A 22,292-nucleotide genomic window follows, 5' to 3' on the forward strand; every position below is an offset into this window, starting at 1 on the left:
AACTGTTGAGAGGTGGTTACAGGGTTCACACTGGGGAGTTCTTTCATTTGGTTGAACAGCGGGAAGGAGTCATGACAAGGGGACCATCGCTGGAAGTTACGAAAGGAAACTGTGAGAAAGAGGGTGAGGAGTGGTTTCTTTGCTTGGAGGGTGGTTGAACCATGGAATGCATTGCCTGATAAAGGTGAGAGCGCGAACGGTCAATGCGTTTAAGGAGTGGTATGATAGACTTTGTGTTTCCTAGGAGGGACCTCCCTCGATGAGTCTTGATAGACTTGTGTTTCTTAGAAAGGTCCTCCTACGATGAATCTTTTGACTCCATGGAGGCCTGAAGAATAATAATAATAATTTTACTCACCACTTCCTTTTGCAACTTCCAGGAATTGTCCTTGCCCTTCCCCTCGTTCTCCATATTAAAAATCTCCTCGGCCTTAGCGTGATAATAATCTTTCACCTCCATAGCACAATTGGAAGAACGACGGTACATTGCGCCCTTCTATTGGAATAGGCCTAAGTTCGATTCTCGTTGTGATGGGAGGAATCCTTATTTGGAGTTTTTCAATCGAAGGTGTGTTAGCCGATCTCATACGGAGGTAGCAGGGTTTTTTCTCCCGGAAACTTGGGTTTTTCATCCCGCACACAGACAAATCGGGCTTTCAGAACACACACAATTTACAGACAAAAAATACTAGTTGTGATGGTGGTGGGCAGTAGATGGCATTGATGGAGATGATTGGTAGTAGAGGTTTAGTGTAGTGATGGAGACAGTTATATAGTAGGTGTTCTCCCGCGATGAGTCTTTGTACTTCTTGGAGGTGTCACAAATAATAATAAATAATAATAATAATAATAATAACTTAAATGTCTCAATCATATCCCTCCCCCTCTTCGTCTTCTATCCACTAAACTCTGCAGTCTGCATGCCCTCAGTCTCATCTCATAATCAGTATTATACAGTCTTGATATCATATTTGTTATCCATCTCTGTACCCTATGCAAGGTTATATCATCCCCTTCAAATCTCAGTGACCAGATGTGATCAAAGGTTTATACAATGGTACCACAATGCTTTTATCTCCTGTGGTCAATGTCCTCCTCAACATTGCAGGAATTCTCTAAGATGTCTGCACAGCCTTTGCAAAATGTCCTAGGAACTTCAAATCTATATCCAAAATCATTCCAAGATCCCTTTCTTCCTTTATCTCTTCAGTATGACCCCACCAAGTGAGTATGAAGTGTCTCATCTGTGGATCCCAAATTTTAAAACCTTACATTTAGTTGCATGAAACTGACATCCCCATTCATTTGTTCCCATTTCCAGCTTATCCAAATCTTTTTGAAGAGCCAAAACATCAGCACAATTATTAACAATCTTCCCAAGCTTCACATAATCTGCAAACAAATGAACATCTTCCTATTCTGCCTAAATATGCTGTAACCTTCAATTTCTATCCCTGTAAGACCATCCTCCTCAGTTGACCTCAACAATCTTTGGAGAGGCTGAGTCTGTCTCTAATGTTCCTAGCATTTGTATACAAAAAAAAAACCAGTGCACTGCCAGTATTCTTATAGATATTATTTCTCCCTTCATACCACCAGGTTCTGTAATAAAGTATGCATCCTCTTATTTCTCAAGCCATTATCCCTACATGAGATCATCTCTGTTACATTTCACCTACTCTAGTTTCTCTGTCCAGAAAACAACAATGTCAGGGAGTTCCAGAAAACAGCAGAATCAGGGAGTTTCACAGGGGAATTGGTGACAGGGGATCAGGGAGTTCCACAGGGTTTAGTACTGGAATTAAACCCTGTGGAACTCCCTGATACTGCTCCCCAATATACAACTCTCTGATATCTACCCAAACCCATATGTTGTAACTTAAAAATTAATTTGTCATGTGGAACCATGGCACATGCCTTTGAAAAATCCAAAAAAATGATAGTGTATGTCTTACTCTCATCCATTGCTCTTGTTACTCTATTGTAAAAGGCTACCAGATTACTAAAATAAGAGTGCCCTTTAACAAATCCATGCTGGCATGTATAAATAATATTGCCCTCGTTCTGTACATGAGCTCTTCTCCAAAATCTTAACAACTACAGAAGAAATACAAACAGGCCTATAGTTTGAAACCCCCCATTCTACTGTCGCCTTTATGCAATGGAGCAATCTTAACCTCATTCCACTCTCTAGGAACCTGTCCCATTAGAAGACTTTCATTAAACAGCCAAGTTAATGGCATAGTCAGTTCCATAGCACATTGCCTTGAAAAATGTGGTGATGGAATTAGATGGAACTAGTTCCCCTGCCTTATTGACATTTAATTTACTCAGCATTAGAAATACATCCTCTTCACATCTGACACTTCACCACTCATTATGCTGGTCTGGTTGGCTGATTGTTTAGTGTATCCACTCTCCAGCCAAAAGGTTTTAGGTTTGAGACAATCACAAACATCCATCATGGGCATGGATGTTTGTGATTGTCTGTGAAAATACTAGTAGTGGTAGTGGACAGTAGATGTCGTTGGTGTAGATGATGTGGTGCGCTGTAGTTGGTGGATTGAGTGGTGGAGGCGGAGAAATGTAGAGTAGGTGTCCTCCCTCGATGAGTCTTTGCACTCCTTGGAGGTGTCAAGTAATAATAATATTCACCTGATTAATAATAATTATTATTATCCTTCTAGGAATAAAGCCTGTAGTACTAGAATGGAACACTTTAATAAAATGATCATTAAATAGTTCAATTATGTCATCTGGTTTGGTCACCTGATTCCCATCTCCATCCTGCAACATAATCTGTCCACTATCATTTTTCTTCCTACTTTGCTGCATAGCAAAACAACTCCTTGGGATTCTCCTTGGATTGCAGTGCCAGTCTCCTCTCATATTCTAATTTTTCTCTCTTTACAATACTAGTCACTTTCCTAGCCTGAGCTTTATATTCCTCATGCAACTGCTTTCCACCTCTCTCTTTATATGCCTTCCATAATCTCTTTTTCTTCTGCAATTCCCCTTTTATTCCTTTTGTCATCAATTTGACTCCAAATTGTTTTATCTTCTTCACTCGAAGTATACAATCAGCCATTGCTGTCAACAACTTTTTCTAAAGTATCTCCCATACACTAATGACCCCCTCTTCCTACAAATTCTTTCATACGTTGCACTGCTGCAATATAGTTTCTAAGTCTATGATAGTTACCTGCCTTATAATTTCACATAACTTCCTTCTGTTTTGATACCTCCCCTTGACTATTCATCCTCCAAGTCAGGACTACATGGTCATTCTCACCAATGGGGGCAAGTATGGTATCTTAGTCACAATCAGATCCTCTGATGCTATGACCAAATCCAAAACTCTTGATCCTTGTGTTTCCTCCACCACATGCTGCCTAAGACAGTTGTTCCTCAAGAAATCCAAAACTTTAGTTACCTTATTGTTGCATACTGTCTCCTTTGCCCAGTTTATCTCGCTGTAGTTGAAGTCACCCATAATGATCACCTGCTTTTCATTTGCCAAACTAATTTGCCTAAACATTTCCTTCCCATCACCATCTATATTCCCTGGTCTATAGCAACATCCCACTAAATATCTTGTCCTATAAACATTCATCTCACACCATATACTTTTGAAAGCCATTAGCGTTATCTCCATTGTGATGCTCCACCCTGAGAGAGCACAGTTCATCTTTTATCATAAGTAACATTCCACTGCCATGTTTATAATCCCAATTCTTACTAAATATGCTATAGCCTTCGATTTCTATCCCTGTTAGAACATCCTCCTCAGTTGATCAAGTTTCAACAATCTTTGGAGAGGCTGAGTCAGTCTCTAATGCTCCTAGCATTTGTATACAGAAAAACCAGTGCACTGCCAGTATTCTTATAGCCATTATTTCTACCCTTATACTTCACTTGGTTCTGTAATAAAGTGTACATCCTTTTATTTCTCAAGCCATTATCCTTACATGAGATCATCCCTGTTATATTCCACCTATTCTAGTTTCCCTGCCCCAATACAATCACTTGCCCAGAAAATGACAGTCTCTCTAAATGCCTGCATCCTCTGCATTCAAATGTAATCCATCTCTTGAATATAACTCTCTTCTGTCCTCAAATGTACTCCATGCATCCATATATGCCAGACCTCTTTTCCTACACATTCTCACTATCATCTCATTTGTTATTGCCACTTGTGTCATCAAATTCACATTTTCATACTGGGACAACATGTTCAGTATCTTTCCTCAGACTCATTTCTGCTGCACTATCTCTAACATCAACCTTAAATCTTGTGCTACACAATTCATACTACCTCTCAGGTCATTCATCCTAACCATTACCATCACCTCCTCCACATTTTCATCACTTTTCACTGTCAGTGCTACACTCTTTATTATTCCCCCAGACAAGCACTCCTATGGCACTCTGCTCTGCACACTCTGAATCATTGAATCTCCATACATGATGCTCCAAACAGATTCATTCATCCTTTGCTTATTGGCATTACTAACGCTTACAGCTTCCAATCTCTCTCTCTCTTCCTCACCCTCCCTGTCATCTCTCTCTATCCCTTGCTCCCATTCTCTCACCTTCCTCTCTCTATTGCTCTTTGATTCCTTGCTTCTGCACTCTCTCTTGACTTGCAATTTCCACTCTTCCCATGTCTTTAATATTCTCCTCACCCTTCAGCATACTACTGGTATCCACAAACTGAATATCACCTGTTTCTGAAGCACTATCACTGCTTCTGCTGAATCTCTAGATCAAGATACTTCTCCCAGTGCCTCCCACTGACTACATTTCATGCATACGTACCCATTCCTGTCCTGCACTTGCCACATTTTTAAACAACAGGATGCATTATATACTACATGTAATGTATCCTTTTGCATGCATAGCAAGCAAAAAAAGCATCAACTATGCTGCAAATATAATGTAGTCTTTCAATGGTGTGTGTGTGTGGGGGGGGGAGATTGGGTGTTTTGCTAAAACTGGTGGCCGTCATGTTGAATTTACAACTGAAATTAGAATAAGGAGCAACAAAATTTAGATATTAAACTAAACTATATTTCTTCAGAATTATAAAATCCAATGAACTGTAGTGTCTTTCATATATTTTTTCTCAAATTTCAGAACACTGTATTTGTATAGTTGTGGACGTCCTTCTGTCATATGGGATGTCATTTCTAACAAAGTTCCATGTTCTGAAAGGATTGAAAAACTTGCCCGTCCAAAAATTCTTTTGCCTGAATTTGAAATAAATAGGTAAGGTTATTATCATCTTTTCAATTGTTTAGTTATTTATGAGATTTATGCCAAAATTCTGTGCCATTATGCTTTAGCAGTTGAATGTTCAGTGTAAGTGAGTAGTGCCTGCTTGAATTACAATTAATACGTACAATATGTACAATTAATGTTATCAGCATTTGTAGATCAGTTTCAATGAATAAGCGGAGAATGTAAGTTTTTATACTAATAAATAAATAAATTCCGTGCGATGATACAGCATTCCCCCTTTTTATGAGAGTTCACGGTACCATCTAGTTCCCCCAAATTTTATCCGGGCTCCGGAACTGGCATAGGCTGACGAATCAGATCTAAGGCTGGGTTAGTATTACTGACTGTAATCCGTATGTGTCCTCGGACTAGTTTGTCTGCTTGCAGGATGAAAAAACACCAGATAAACTGGCGGAAAAACCCCTGCTGTCATGTCCAAGACTGGCTAACTTGGCTATGGCTGAGAAAGATCCTTGAGCTCCTCGCGTCATTAATGGGAATCGAACCTAGGACACTCCTTCCCCAGGCATATGGTTGCGAAGCGCAAAGCCACTAGGCTAACTGTGCAGACTTTATACTAATGAAAATTGTGCATTTTTTGAAAGACACAGCAACAGTTTAATTTCTGACATTGTCAGAATAGTTTAGATATACACTTTAAATTACAGAATATATGTGGAGACTGTATCTTATAGATTACTACATACAAGTATTATTATTATTGCACAGGCATCTCTATGGAGTCTGAAGACTTATTGTAGGAGGATCATGCTATCTACAAATATTATACATTGGCTTGAATACCAGCAAATTACTCATAACAGACTCTGGCAATCCATTCCACTCATTCACCACTCTGCAAACAAGAAATCTAATTCTGACAGTATTACTAATCACACTATACTCAATTTCTAGAGATTACCTCATGTTCTGTTCCTTTTTAGAGAAAAATTTCCTTTGCACGAATCCCACAAAACCCATTTCATAACTTAAATGTTTCTATTTTATCCACTTTTTTCCCACTTATCAACCAACTTCATAAACCTTCATCTGTCATTATAAGAAAGCATTCCACAGACTACTTGCCATTCTTAGTCACTCACCTCTGGATTACGAGGGGTGTTCAAAAAAAGATCAAACTTTTTAAATAGTGCACCAACCGGTACAGAGAGAGCACTGTGGTTACTGAGAGCACCTGGCAGCAGGTTTTGACAACAAAATGCCATTTACTCCATTCTGCTATGAACATTAGTTGTCAAGTTATATCTGCTGAAGTGAGCATGTGCACAAGCTGTTTGTCAGATTTGTGTGATAAAGTGACAATAAAAGAGCTTGAAGAACAACGTGTGTGTGTGTGTGTGTGTGTGTGTGTGTGTGTGAAATTTTGCTGCAAACTTGGTAAAAATTTTACAGAGACATTTCAGTTGCTTAATCAAGCATCTGGGGAGGACTGTATGAGCCGAACCCTGTGCTATGAGTGGTCTAAGCATTTTAAAAAGGGCAGAACGTTGGTCAGTGAAGATCCCAGGTCTGGACGACCTTCCTTCCACATCCACAGATGATGACCATGTCAAGAGAATTCATGCTGTGACTAATAGAAATCTTCATTTAGCTGTCTGAGAAGTTGCTGACAAAGTGTACATCAGCATAGGATCTTGCCATTAAATTTTGTCTGAAAAACTTCAGATGCGTCGTGTCAATGCAAAATTCATGGCGCATTTGTTGACTGATGATCAGAAAGACAACCATGTTGAAATCAGTCAGGAACTGCTTGGCAATGCAAATGGTAATGAAATTTTCTTAAGAACATCATAATGATGAATTATGATGATAAGTTGATAATAATAAATTTAGTTTAATCCTTTATCCAAGTGTGTGCAAACAAAGTTTGCACCTGAAAGTATCTTCAGGACTGGGGTAAAGTGGTACAACACCGCTTTGTTTTGCATTATGGGAGATACTGAGATAGGAGTATTGGTAGCTTGCTCCACCTTTGCAAGGAGTCGCCTGGTGTTGTACCACTTTACCCCAGTCCTGAAGATACTTTCAGGTGCAAACTTTGTTTGCACACATTTGGATAAAGGATTAAACTAAATTTATTATAGTCTGACCAAGTGAAAAATAAACTTTCAACATCTTTCTCTAAATCCAGAGTAATATAATAAAAAGGTGGCACACCGTTTGGCAGCTCCTATAGGAGGAGATGACCTTGCTAATGCTTCTGCCTTGGTATCTCCACTTGGGTCTGGCTCCCACTGAAGAGACCTCAATAAAGAGTCAAAACTAGTCTGGGTAGTGGTCCTTCCCTTAATGCATAACATTATACATATCTGCAAGGAGATGTGTTTTGCATGATGGGATATACTGAGATAGGAGTGTTGGTAGCTTGTTCCACCTTTGCACGGAGTCGCCCGGTGTTGTACCACTTTACCCTAGTCCTGAAGATACTTTCAGGTGCAAACTTTGTTTGCACACACTTGGATAAAGGATTAAACTAAATTTATTATAATCTGACCAAGTGAAAAATAAACTTTCAAGATGATAAGTTGAATATGATGTTGAAACCAAGATGCAGTCATTGCAGTGGGTGGGGAAAGGATCTCCTTGACCAAAAAAAGCACAGATGAGTCTGTCAAAGATCAAGGTGATGTTGGTTGTATGTTGGTAATAATGGCTCCCACTGAAGAGACCTCAATAAAGAGTCAAAACTAGTCTGGGTAGTGGTCCTTCCCTTAATGCATAACATTATACATATCTGCAAGGAGATGTGTTTTGCATGATGGGATATACTGAGATAGGAGTGTTGGTAGCTTGTTCCACCTTTGCACGGAGTCGCCCGGTGTTGTACCACTTTACCCTAGTCCTGAAGATACTTTCAGGTGCAAACTTTGTTTGCACACACTTGGATAAAGGATTAAACTAAATTTATTATAATCTGACCAAGTGAAAAATAAACTTTCAAGATGATAAGTTGAATATGATGTTGAAACCAAGATGCAGTCATTGCAGTGGGTGGGGAAAGGATCTCCTTGACCAAAAAAAGCACAGATGAGTCTGTCAAAGATCAAGGTGATGTTGGTTGTGTTTTTTGATTGGAAAGGCATTGTCCATTATGAATTTGTACCACGTGGTCAGATGGTACAGCTCTTTGTTTACCATGTGACCTCCGACCCCAAAACTCTAATTTTGGGGTTGGAGGTCATTTGAAGGGATTTCTGTGTGCAAGAAGAGGCCTGAATTGTGGGAAAACCTGACTTGGATGTTGCACCATAACAATGAGCTGGCTCACGCATTGCTCCTCATCCACAGTTATATGGCAAAACATCAGACATCCATTGTGTCCAATCCACCCTATTCTCTGTACTTAGCCCCAGCAGACTTTTTCCTGTTTTCCATACTTAAAACCACTTTGAAATGATGTCATTTCCAAATCATAGAGGAGAATCAGGGAAATGCAATAAGAGAACTGCATGCCATCACAGAAAGTGCATTCTAACAATGGAAGAAACATTGGGAATGGTGTATCTCCAGTAGAGGGGACTACTTTCCACCACTTCCTCATCCCCAAGAGACCCAATTGATCTTAACTATGCACAGTAAGCCAGATGTGGTTGTATTAAAACTTTCTAAAGAGAAATGATAACTTCCTTATCTCTGCTTGTTAATGTTCTTCACTGACCAAGTAATCTTATGAACTACCTTGCAACTTTTGCCATGTGTCCTCTGAACTTTAATTCCCTATCCACCAATACCCACAGGTCCGTAGAATGTCTCCATCAATGTAGTACACAGCTAGTAATCTTTTCATCCCAAAGGGCATAACCTGACACTTTTCCACATTGAATTGGTCTCTACATCACCTGGATTACTACACCACCCAGTTTTGGTGTCATCAACAAACAACTGAAGATTTCTCTTCAGATCATTTCATATATCATTTTTATACAAATTTAACAACAGTGGCATACACTAGTGACCTGTTTTCTCCTGGTCTTCTCATTCTCTACATACTGCTCTTCAGTATCTGTCCATCAGTCACTCTTGTATCCCTATCGCCAGCTTCATATTTACCCCTGTTTGTTTCAATTTCTGTAACAGAGTTTTCATATGGTATCTTTTCAGATGCCTTTGCAAAATCCAGCAGTATCATTGCAGAGCCATTCCCTTTATCCAGATCAATTTCATTCTTTTATAAAATAAAAAAAGTGAGTAAATACTAAGGAAGGCATGACCTACTCTTCAAAAAGCCAAGTTGTTTTATCTACTACCTAAAGCATACAAACATCCATGCTTATGGTGGGATTAGACTCCACATCCTGTTGGTTGGAGAGTGGGTATGCTATCACTGAGCCAACCAGACTGGAAACATTGGAATATTATTAAAATAACATTTGGCTCTAACTATTCAATAAACTCATTTGAACAGGAAACATCCAACTTCTGTCAACATTCTTTCAATTTTATTTCTTAAGGAACAGACCCATTTATGATACAGTCAGTGGTAGACCAAGTGTAATCTGGAGTCCACTTCCTGCAGAAACAAAGTGGAAAGAAATTAGCAGCCGCACAAAAGAATTATCCAAGTAAGCAACTTTTAATTTTATTATAATATAGAAATCAAATTATAAAAATGAAAATATTTAGGAATAAATTATTGAAGTATTCTTGATTAAGTAGTATCTCTCTCTCTCTCAAAAAAAAAAAAAAAAAAAGTGTTAGAGATATGTTCATTCATCAACTTGATTCGCTAACATATCTTATTTTAGAATACCAAAGTTCATTAGTTTTGCAAATGAATTATGTTAATTAGTTTTGTATCAGAACTTCTCTTCCTTTCTCTAACATGCTCAACATGTGAATAACTTCATACAGCTTACCAGGGAAAAATCTTCTTTTATCTGCTCTTTACCTTAACTCCTCATTAAGTATCTTCTACTTCCCTTATTTCCTCTTCTCTCCTAAAGTTAGATAAATATAAAGAAGAGGAAATGGGCTGTGGAGCAGAAATTAAGTAAAGAGAAGTAGATATGGTAAGGAATTCATGTAGGATGATTTTTTGATACTTTTTCTATATTTTTAATGGAAAAAAAAAATTGGTTTTTCATCTTCCTAAAATGTTCTTGGGGAGGGGCAGTGCATATGAAAGTCAGGTACATTATATAAAAGTGATTCTGAGTCTGGTTATTGTATACAAATGAGTGATGCTGTCAATAGTATATGCAAATGAGCTATGGCATAAAAGTGGGCATTTTGGAGTGGCTTTCCATTTCATGTCTGGAGTGAAAACAAGACATTAGTTGTAGCAAAATTCTTGGATGTTGCTTCAAGGCATCATTTAACTGATGAATTCAGGTCATAAGACTAGAGGCCAGCCAAAGTCAAGCAGAGGTAGCCAGATGGTTACATGTCAGTTGTTCCATGGTTCATGGACTGTGGAACTAATTCCAACCATCATAAACAGCATCCTGGAGATACAGTGAAGAAATGCCACAGGCTACAAATGTAGTGGTTGACTGATATCTCAAATTATCTGCTTGCCAAAACAGTTGGTGTGCTACCCCAAATCAGTTACAATATGATGGCGTCAGATACAGGAACTTTGGTATATGCTTCTGCTCTGTACAGATCTCACAAAGAAGACTGTATGCTAAATTACCATTACCAGGTGTGCTGTGAACTGGAGAGACCAGGGACACTTATGCAGGTAGTGTGATGGTTTGGGGAAGCATCTTGTTGGTTGGGTAGACTCAGAAATCTGTATGTGCTTCTTGGAGGAATCATGAATGCTGCAACTTATAGAGACAAGGTCCTGATCTCCTGTGTGTGTCTTTATGTGGGTGCGATATGTATCACATATCGCATCCACATAAAGCTTCACTTCATTGAGTGAAGCTTATGGATCAATATCTTCAAAAAAAGACTATCATACCTATGGCCAGCCAGATCTCCTGACCTTAATCCTATTGAGTATGTCTGGGATGTAGACATGTTGCTGCTTCCCCCCCCCCCCATTCCCCAAAACCTTGAGGAACTTAGGAGAGTTTTGCAGGAGCAATGGTTGTTATTACAACTGAGCTCCTGGAAACCATTATGAACAGTATGTATGAAACATCATTGTGAATGCTATATGCTGTGATGGGTGGCAACATTCCTTATTGAGGCACTTTGACAATGTCACATTGACCTCTTGTTTTTGACCATTGTTTTCATGTACTTGTTTGTTATTGAATTAAACTATTTATTTGCAGTGTTTATGGGTGTTTCTTTCACATTGCATATCATACTGCTTTACACCAAACTGCATAAAAATTAATCATACAGGTTTTTTTTTTTTATGTTGAGCACATACACAAGAGGTTGGTAGATCAACCTATAGTACATTAGTACCGTGCATGGGTTGGGAAAGCAGGTACTTGTTCACATTGGATTTGAATGACTGTATATTGTATTCCTTAAGGAACACATCAAGGGGAAGACTGTTCCATAGTATAGCAGTTGCAGGGATGGAGGAGTAGAAAAAACTTGTTCTGTGGATTTCAAGGTGCACTGTGTAGGGATGTTGAGCAGCAGCTGCACATGTTCCAACGAGCTTAGTACTAAGTGGGGTAATTATTTTTGCTATTTCGGATGAACATTTTCCATGGAAATATTTGTAGAAAACACATAGTGCGGAGACCAATCGTCTGTGCAAAAGTGGGCAAAGTGAGTCGGTAAGAGATGGGTCATTAATAAGGCTGATTGCTCTCCTCTGGATTGAGTCGAGCATTTTGAGGGGGAGCTTTTGGGAACCCCACCCAATATGTGGGAGCAGTATTCAGTGGTACTGAGTTTTATTTGCATTGGAATTGACTAGGTTATCTGAACCCCATTGGAGGATAGCTTGGAGGTCTGAATTGAGAACAGTGGTGGCTGCTGTTATGCAGGTTGAGGTGAGTTGTGTGGAGTAAGTTTTATCAAAAGAAAGGGAGGAGTGCAATGTGCTGTCATCTGCAAAACTGTGTATTGGATTGAAGGTAAGCTGAAGTAGGTCATTGATATATAGCAGGAAGAGGGTTGGTGAAAGAACAGAACTTTGATCCTCAAGGAACCCTGGCATAGTTGAATGGTAAGAAGATAAGGAGCCATCCACCACCACACATAGTGTGCTTCCAGACAGAAAGCTGGCAAATCCAACTACAGAGGTCTTCAGATAGACCAAACGATGGCAGCTTGCTTAGTAAGCCCTTGTGCCAGACCTGGTCAAATGCCTTGGAGATATCAAGCCCAACCGCATGAGATTCGCCAAACTTCTCCATGGCATTTGTCCAGAGATGGGCAACATATATGAGCAGATCTCCTGTTGATCAGCAGCAACGGAATCCATACTGGCGGTCGTTTATTAGACGGGTAGCTTCAAGGTAGTGTAGGAGTAGGGAATTGATGATTTTTTCCATTACTTTAGATAGGACTGAGGTGAGCGAGATGGGGGGGCAATAGCTGAACAGCAGTGACTTGTCGCCCTTCTTGGTAATGGGTTATATAGGCCAATTTCCAGGCTGTGGGATAGATACCAGTGGAGTAAGACAGTATATATATATATATATATATATATATAAGCAACATAGGACAGAAGTCAGTTCTGGTGCACAAACCTTCAGGACAATTGGAGGAATGCCATCATGACTAGGAGACTTTTTTTGTGTCTAATTTGGACAGTATTTTACTGATCTCTTTCTGGCAAAAGGATGTTGGGCATCTGGAATGGTTGGGGGACATTTGCCATTGCCGATTATGCGTGCATTGGAAGCAAAGTGTGAGGCCAGGATATTGGCCTTTTCAGTAGATGATGATGCAATGGAGCAGTGGCGGCCAGTACATAAGCACTGCAACACTGCAGCACCCCTAAGAAAAAAATGAAAAAATTAAAATTTTTTTGTGTTTATAAATAATAACAATGCTTACAACATTATATAAATGCAGCACAACATGTTAAAGGTTACAGCTTATGTTTTGACATTGATTGAATAGTTAATAATTGGAATTGTTCGATTAACGCTTTAGATTATGAAACAAATGCACTGTGATCAAACGCCGATTTGCACTTGTCATTGCACGGTTACGTCATTCCCAACTGTAACTGCTCAAACGGCAGTGAATTTTTAGTATGTTTATGCGCCTTATTTCTGTGAGATATGAAATGTTTATTATTGGTGCATGTGCGTGCTGAACTATTTTTTGTAAATCTTATTTTATTTTTTTAAAATAACATAATTATTTATTTATTATACATACAAGGCTGAATTATGACGAGTATCACTGTGAAAATATGAAAAGAATAATATTTTTTCAATTATCGTTACACGAAACAAATGCACTGCGATCTAACGACGATATTCATTTGCCTTGTCGTTGCGCGTTACGTCATTAGATGCACTGCCGCTTGGGCAGTGTACCTTATGCCTGCGCTCGTTATTTCTGTGAGATATGGAATGTTTATTATTGGCGCGTGTGCATGGTGAACTATTTTTTTGTAAATCTTATTTTATTTTGATAACCCCTTAACGTACCAATTAAAAATCAGAAAGTGGTCGTTTTTCTACCAATTTTTTGGGCGAGTTTTGGTTAAGGGTGATTTGCTGAATCAAATTCATCATTATTTGAAAAATTATGATGAATTTGTGCAAACGCAAATGAAATAGCCGATACACGCCATTGCCAACTTTTCTCGGCTGAAAGGAAATAGGCATGAGATTGTCTAGCGTCTATATTCGGTTGTATTTATATGTGAAACCAAAATTCAAAATCAATTTTGGTGCAATAAACAAAAAACGTGTCACAGACGTCTTTGTATGTTAAGGGGTTAAAATAACATATAATTATTTATTTATTATAGATACAAGGCTGAATTATGACGAGTGTCACTGTTGAAAATATGAAAAGAATTATATTTTTTCAATTATTGTTAACATGAAACAAATGCACTGCGATCTAACGCTGATATTCGTTTGCACTTGTCATTGCTATTGATATGAAACTTTTATTATTGCCGTTTGTTCATGGTGAGGATGAAATATTTTTAATAAAGCAATTTTTAAATGTAAATTTATTTATTAATAAATTCGTTACTGATTAGGAAAAAAAATGTTTTTTTTTTTGTTTTTTTTGTATATGCAGCACCCCCAATTTTCACTGGCTGCCACTGCAATGGAGCCATCTGGGTAAGATAGAGGTCTGGAAACAGTGGGCAGAAGTTACAACCAATTGCTTTGGCGAGGGACCAAAAGGCTTGGCTGCTAATTTCCTGTTTTTAGCTCTTTCGAACGCTGTTTTGGAAGCACTGATTTTTTTTTTAATTTACTTCAGGCTTGGGTATAAGCTCAAGGGGAAGACTATTCACTTCCTTCAAGGGAAGATTAAAGAGGATGGGGTTCTTGATTTGAGCCAGTAATGGTATGTTTGGTTTTTCATTTGTACAGCCTTGGGGCATCTTTTGGAAAGCCAAGATTTAGTTAGGGAATGGCAGGTCAGAGTACTGTGGGAATGTACGATTCCATGCCAGTAAGGATTACTTTGGTTATTAGTTCGGTGTTTGGGTTGAGAACAAGGCATAGGTACGAGGCACAGAATTTGCGGAGGCTGTCCCACTTGGCACTGTTATAATGCCAAACTACTCTTGTATGGGAGTGGTTGTGTAAGCATTGTTGCATGGGGGAGATGAGCACTAGGTTGTGGTCAGAAATGCATAGCGGGCCCTCTACATTCACCGTGTATTTGGAAGGGTCATTGGTCAAGAAGAGGTCTGTGTTATTTGGAGAGTGGTTTCGGTTATCAGGTATTCTGGTTGGCATCTGAACTAGTTGTGTAAGGTCATTTGTGGTGACAAATGTTTCAGCATCTCTGCCTGCAAAATCTGTACAGCTGGAAGAGGAAAGCCAGTTAGTGTTGTGGACATTAAAATCTCCTAGGAGGATGATTTTGCTGTTGGGAAAGTGGGACTGGAGAAAGTCTATTTTTAAGGAGAAGAAATTAAAGAGCTCAGAGTGGTTGATTGCATTAGGAGAGCGATAGAAACAACACATGAATTTGACTGAGTTGGGTAGGGATATTTTTATCCAAACAAGGTCAAAGTTGGGCGATTCTAGGTTGGGTGCTCTCTGGCAAGGTATGTCGAAGCGGATGTATGCATAAATGCCACCCTTGGGTTGAAAGGAGTTAAAGAATATGTAGTTTGGAAGGTTGAGGTGGACAGTGCTGGAGGGAGGTGATATTTGAGTTTCTGCTAGAAAGAGTAGGTGGGGTTTGGTAGATTGCAGATGGTAGTGGACACTATCAAGGTTGGAGTGTAGGCCACGAATGTTGGTGAAATGGATTTGTAGCGTTTTGTGAGTCATATGTTTGACCGAAGAAGGCTTGCACATTTCCTATGATGTGCCTGCATACTGATCACCATGGTGGCTGCTAGTGGCATCACTTGGTTTTTGCACCACTTTAGCTTATCTGTAGTCAGTGGTCCAGCTGTAGTCACCATTTTTCTGCAAGTTGTCTTCAAAGCTGGCGACTTTGCTCCCTTTGTGCAAATGATAAATCTGGTGAAGCACATATGTGCGATTGCAGACAAGTGTCTTTGAACTTGTTGTTGATAACTGTTATTAGTTTTGATGTGCTTATCAGCATGTGATTTGTAGCGTTTTGTGAGTCATATGTTTGACCGAAGAAGGCTTGCACATTTCCTATGATGTGCCTGCATACTGATCACCATGGTGGCTGCTAGTGGCATCACTTGGTTTTTGCACCACTTTAGCTTATCTGTAGTCAGTGGTCCAGCTGTAGTCACCATTTTTCTGCAAGTTGTCTTCAAAGCTGGCGACCTTGCTCCCTTTGTGCAAATGATAAATCTGGTGAAGCACATATGTGCGATTGCAGACAAGTGTCTTTGAACTTGTTGTTGATAACTGTTATTAGTTTTGATGTGCTTATCAGCATGTCGCAAGACACTTTTATGAGGCATGGAAAGTTTATTCTGCCTTTCTTTTGTTTATGGGTCTGAAACGATGGCACTTGACAATATTTTTAAGATCGATGTTGCATTCTTCTGCTAATTTGATGATGTCTTCTTTCAGTGCTTTTCCGTTTTCTCTTGGAAAGTTCAAAATGACGGCGTTGAATTTTTTGTTTTTGGCTTGCATTGAGTCACGCACCATTGATGCAATTATTTCACGGAGTTCATTCACAGGGAAGGGTGAACTTGCAAGCTTGAATCAACTGATCATCAGTTAATTCAAGCTTGGTTTCTAGTGCTCGCATTTGGAGGAAAGAGTTTCATTCTTAGCACTGATGTGCTCTTTGAGGTTTTCAATTCATTTGCCTAAGTTCAGGAGCTGTTTTACAGATGGAAGGCACAGCGAACAGAAATAGGGCTGGTTAATGCCAATATATATCTTGTGTGCTGATTCGTCCATTTTTGCAAAGGAAGCGTGTATCCAGTGGGAACAGAACTTGCACATTATACCTTTTTTTTTTATCGCTGATATCAATTTTGCAGCTGCGGTACTTTGTGGGTTTTTCGGCAATCAACGGCGCTGGCAAAACATGGGGGTGCTTGTTCGTCATTGGCTTTTGTTGCTGCCATCTTTGCTTTGCATGGTAGGCATAGTGGGTGCTTGCATGTGGCATTTTTTTAGATCAAAATATAACTGGTTTAATGCACTAAAATTACTTTCAGGTTGTGCTGGAGTTTTCTGCTCCTTAGTACCTGCTGTTAAGATTTCTGTTTGATGTTTATTTTGAATGGGAAACTCTTGTAGTAGCAATAAAATGCTGGAGCACTAGTTTATAGTAGCTTACAGATGTCACCTGGTATTCCCTTTATTTTGTGAGAGAAGAGCTCACACTACCCCTCACTTTTATTCATCATCTGTATGATGAAGAATCATTTATTAATCATTAATCATTTCGATACGAGCCCTAATGCTACTTTCCTTATAAAGGAAAGTAGCATTAGGCCTCATATCAAAATTGGACATTTTTTTCTATAGTTACATAAAGGATAAAGTGTACATATAAAAAGTGACCTTCACTACTAAAGTTAAAGACAAAATTTGCAAAGGCGATATTCGATTCAGCTCTTTACTTTATGTGGATGTGTTAACTTATTAAATAGTACAAGTCTGCAGGATTCCCTAACTAATTTGAATAATTTACATAAGAAATTTGGTATGAAAATCAGCAATAAAAAGGAGTAATCTATAAAAATAGGTGGGAACATTGAAAACAACTGCATCCCAAATAGGAAATTTATACAAGTAAAACATTTCAGCTATTTAGACACAATTTTTAGTGAAGATGGCAAATTAAATATGAAAATAGACAACAGAATTAGCAGAACTGGTATGAGCAAGTCAACCAATAAATTTATATGGAATAAGTAAGAAATTAGCCAGAACATTAAACTAGCACTACAGAAGACAATGTACAAGTCAGTTTCATTTCCCTTTTTTTCTCAGAATTTTCATATCTGTAAAGGTTAGCAAAACAAATGGATTTTGTCTGGATTGTAGGGAAAAAGAAAAGACTCAGAAGAGGAGGACCAAGACCTAGGTAGATTGATAACAGTATTAGAACTGCCTTCAACGAATAAATATAAATTTTATTTTATTATTATTATTATGTGACACCTCCATGGAGTCCAAAGACTCATCGAGGGAAAGTGTGCCAACAGCATCGAACGATTGGACCCCTTCCAACTACTAACTTGCTTCACTTTTTGTGTGAGCCATTAGTAGCAGAGGCTCTACCAATTGACCAACCTTTGCTGGCAAAGGCTGACAATAGTTGAGTCCTGACAGATAACAGATTAATTTGGAGGAAATTGTTGATAGGAAGTTTATAATGATTTACACTTTTCGTGTAGTCCTATCGTAATATCCTGTATACCCTCTTTGAAGGTATATATCAGAAATTTGATGGTAATAGTTGTCTCTTTTCCTTGCTTTTGTAAAAGAATGTGTATTTTAAATGCATATATTCATTTACACAATTAGAATATAGCAGTAAGAAATGACAGTTTAGACTGTGGAGTTCATAGTCAGTGTTAGCTCCATGGCTCACTACACACACACACACACACACACATCTCTTACTGTGCATTCAATTTTCAGAATCACTGTTGCTACAGGAGAGTTTTTAATTTTGTCTTTTAACTTTTGTAGTGAAGGTCACTTTTAATATGTACACTTTATCTTTTATGTAACTCTATAGAAAAAAATGTAAAGGTCAGAATTCCTGGCAGTTGCAAAAGGAGGTAGCGAGTAAGAGAATAAGTAAATTTTTTTTTTTTTTTCATGGAGAGTGGTAGAATCATGGAACACACTGCCTGAGAGATGGTGACTGTGTAGATACAAATAAGTTTAAGGAGTCACACAAGAAATTTTTTGTTGTCAAACACAAACCTCTCATAATGTGTATTATATCTCCATGGAGGTCCAGAATATTAATGATGATAATGATATGAGGTAGCTAGTAAATTGATCTTTTTTAACCCAACAACATCATCATCAAATTCCTGATACATACCCTCAAAGGGTGTGAAGGATAATTATGATAGTATTACATGAAAAAGTTACACCATTACTAACTTCCAATCAACAATTTTCCTCCAAATTAATCTATTATCTGTCAAGACTCCAACATTATCAAATCTTATATTTCTGTCTTTTAAGGTGCTTTTTACTGTATCAGTTCATCTATATCTTGGTCTTCCTCTGGTTGTTTTCCTGCCAACCTGCCAAAGAACACTTATTTTACTAATCTTTCCTCTCCCATTTTATTTAAGTAATCACATCACCTGAGATTCACTCTAGTAACACATTTTCTGAATGCTAACAATGGCAAGTTCTTTCCTAATATCCTCATTTTTAATGTGATACTGCCATTGATATTATTTTTTTACTCCTCTAGGCTTTCTCAGAACTCTCATATCAGTGGTCTCCAGTCAAACACAGCTCACAGATCCACAAGTTAAAATTGATTTGAACGCTGTCTTGTGTATAGTTAATTTCGTGTTTTGCCTCATTTTTTTCTTATTCTATATAAGTTTATTCAGCTGACCTCCTACCATACCATCTTTACTAATTCTGTTGTCTATATCCATATTTAATTTCCCATCTTAACTAAAAATTGTCTCGTCTTCTTCTTCTTCATGTAGCTTCCTCGGTGAGAGGGTGCAGCACCATGTCCTTCCAGTTCTCTGTTGGTGGCTTTCCTTTTTGTTTGTGCATGTGATCCTGTCCATGATCTTATATCTTCAAGCCATGTCCTTGTTTTTTGCCTCTTGATCCTTTTCCCATAATTTTTCCTTCTAAAACTATTAGTATCCTCTGTCCTGCTGAAACTCTCAGTCCATGTCCCGCCAATCTCATCTTTCTCTGGATCATTTCCTGTAATAAAGATGTCTGTGTTCTCATTCTCGGAAGGACATCTGTATTTGTCACATGCTCTGTCCATGAAATTTTCAGAGCTCTCCTATATCACCACATTTCAAAGATCATTATCTGTTGTCTTACTCTCTTCTTGAATATCCAGATCTCTATTCCATATGAAAACTGGCCACACTAATGTTCTTATCATTCTTTTCTTTGTCTCGATGCCCACAGAACTTCTGAGCAGATCTTTATTTTTCCTGAAGGCATCTTTAACTATGGCTGTTCTTATTTTTATTTCTTTATCTTGATTTCCATCTGCAGTAAAGTAGGTGCCTAAATATTTGTATTCTATTGTATGTTCAGTTTTCATATTGTTTATATTTCTGGCTCGGATCTGTTTTCTTTTGAGATTTTCATAAATTTAGATGGTGAAAGTATACAACCTTGTCTAACTCCTCTTTTTATTTTCACTAAAAATGCCTCACAGTTAAACAGCTGCATTTTCTGAGATGAAAAGCCAAACGGCTATTTTTTCTGGCAAAGTTAATTAAATTAAGGGGATAAAAATCCCTCATTATTATTTAAAGTAAAGAGCCAATAGGCTTCATTTCGGCAATGTAAAACATTATTTAAATTAAGGGGATATTAAATCCCACAGTGTTTTAAAACCGAATAAGAAACTCAAAGATCGGAATCAAAGAGTTTATAGTTAATATAGTTTATATTAACTATAAACGTATCGGCGACTACTAGCGCAAGCTAAAGCACGTAGTTCAAGTACATAGTACAAACTAGGGCAACTCGTTGCAAAGGTGGAGAAAGTTCTGATTGCTATTCTTAGTATTTTCCATAATGTAAAACTCATCTCCTAGGATCTTTGAGTTTCTTATTCGGTTTTAAAACAATGCGGGATTTAATATCCATTTAATTTAAATAATGTTTTACATTGCTGAAATGAAGCCTATTGGCTCTTGACTTTAAAAATTTATGGGTGCACTTTTTTGACAACTTGTAAGTTCTTTTCGCTATACCCTTAGTATTATACTTTGGTCTAGCTACTCACTGATGAGATCTCAATAAAGATCGAAACCGGTCTGGGTAGTGACCTCCCACCATAATGTGTAACATCGTACATCTCCTAGGAGATGAGTTTTACATTATGGAAAATACTAAGAATAGCGATCAGAACTTTCTCCACCTTTGCAACGAGCTGCCCTAGTCTGTAATACTTGAACTACGTGCTTTAGCTTACGCTAGTAGTCGCCGATAAGTTTATAGTTACTATATTCGGCATGAAACTCTTTGATTCCGATCTTTGAGTTTCTTATTCGGTTTTAAAACAATATGGGATTTAATATCCCCTTAATTTAAATAATGCTTTATTATTTTACAGCTAGTATGTGAAACTCTAAGATCAAAAACTACGATTTAAGAGTTTCATGCCGAAGAACTATCGGCAAATCCAAGCGTAAGTGACCACCTGGTAGTACAACACCAAGGCAACTCGAAGCAAAGGTAGAGCACGCTCCCTCACTATCCTTCATATTTTCTCTAATGTAAAAACACAGCTCCTTGCCTTGGTGTTGTACTACCAGGTCACTTACGCTTGGATTCGCCGATAGTTCTTCAGCATGAAACTCTTAGATCATAGTCTTTGATCTTAGAGTTTCGCATACTGGCTGTAAAATAATAAGGAATTTTTATCCCCTTAATTTAATTAACTTTGCCAGAAAACAAAAAATAGCCATTTGGCTTTTCATCTTAGTTATAATATATGGGCACACCTTTCTGGCATTCGTATAGTGAAGGTATGTAAGTTCTTTTCACTTAAACTTTGATATCATCCAGGTCTACCTACTCACTGATGAGACCTCAAAAAAAGGTTGAAACCAGTCTGGGTAGTGGTCTCTCCTCATAATGTAAAGCAATATTACATCTCCTAGGAGCTGTGTTTTTACATTATGAGAAAATATCAAGGATAGTGAGGGATCTTGCTCCACCTTTGCTTCGAGTTGCCTTGATGTTGTACTGCCAGGTGGTCACTTATGCTTGGATTCGCCGATAGTTCTTCGGCATGAAACTCTTAGATCGTAGTTTTCGATCTTAGAGTTTTGCATACTGGCTGTAAAATAATAAGGGATTTTTATCCCCTTAATTTAGCTGCATTTTCTGTTTGGTGTAAATCATTTTTATAATCTTAAGTACATGATCTTCTATGTCTAATTTATCTAATATATTGAACATCTTATTATGTTTTACCTGGTCAAAGGCCTTCTGAAAGTCTATGAAGCATATGTAAATGTTCCTATTTTTTTCAAGTGATCATTCTATTAGTATTTTTAGTTCCAAGATAGCATTAAGGTTCTCATTCCTCTTCTGAAGCCTGTCTGTTGTTCACTCAATTCACTGATTAAGGTTCTTTCAATTTGTTTGTTAACGATGGCTAAAATAATTTTAGATGCATGGGATATATATTAGGCTCACAGTTCTGTAATCCTTGCAATTTTGTTCATTATTTTTCTTTTGAATTAGTATGCAGATAGATGATGTAAAAACTTCAGGTAATTGTTTATCTATTGTTTTATTTCAGGACATTCAGAACATCTATTGTTT

The 22,292-nt window shown here is 38.0% G+C and overlaps 1 protein-coding gene across 1 annotated transcript in view; it reads left to right on the forward strand.

Annotated features, from left to right (window-relative positions):
* Theg (Testicular haploid expressed gene) overlaps positions 1-22,292 on the forward strand; it is a 76,118-nt gene that overhangs the window by 35,644 nt on the left and 18,182 nt on the right. Inside the window, exons 4-5 of the mRNA XM_090392978.1 lie at positions 5,137-5,268; positions 9,753-9,863. Coding sequence (XP_090249104.1) covers positions 5,137-5,268; positions 9,753-9,863 — 243 coding nt within the window. The remainder of the gene's footprint in view (positions 1-5,136; positions 5,269-9,752; positions 9,864-22,292) is intronic.

The sequence above is a fragment of the Typopeltis vanoorti genome, chromosome 5 (assembly GCF_054136105.1).
Source record: "Typopeltis vanoorti isolate ZY-2024b chromosome 5, IOZ_Tvanoo_1.0, whole genome shotgun sequence".
NCBI classification, from domain to species: domain Eukaryota; kingdom Metazoa; phylum Arthropoda; class Arachnida; order Uropygi; family Thelyphonidae; genus Typopeltis; species Typopeltis vanoorti.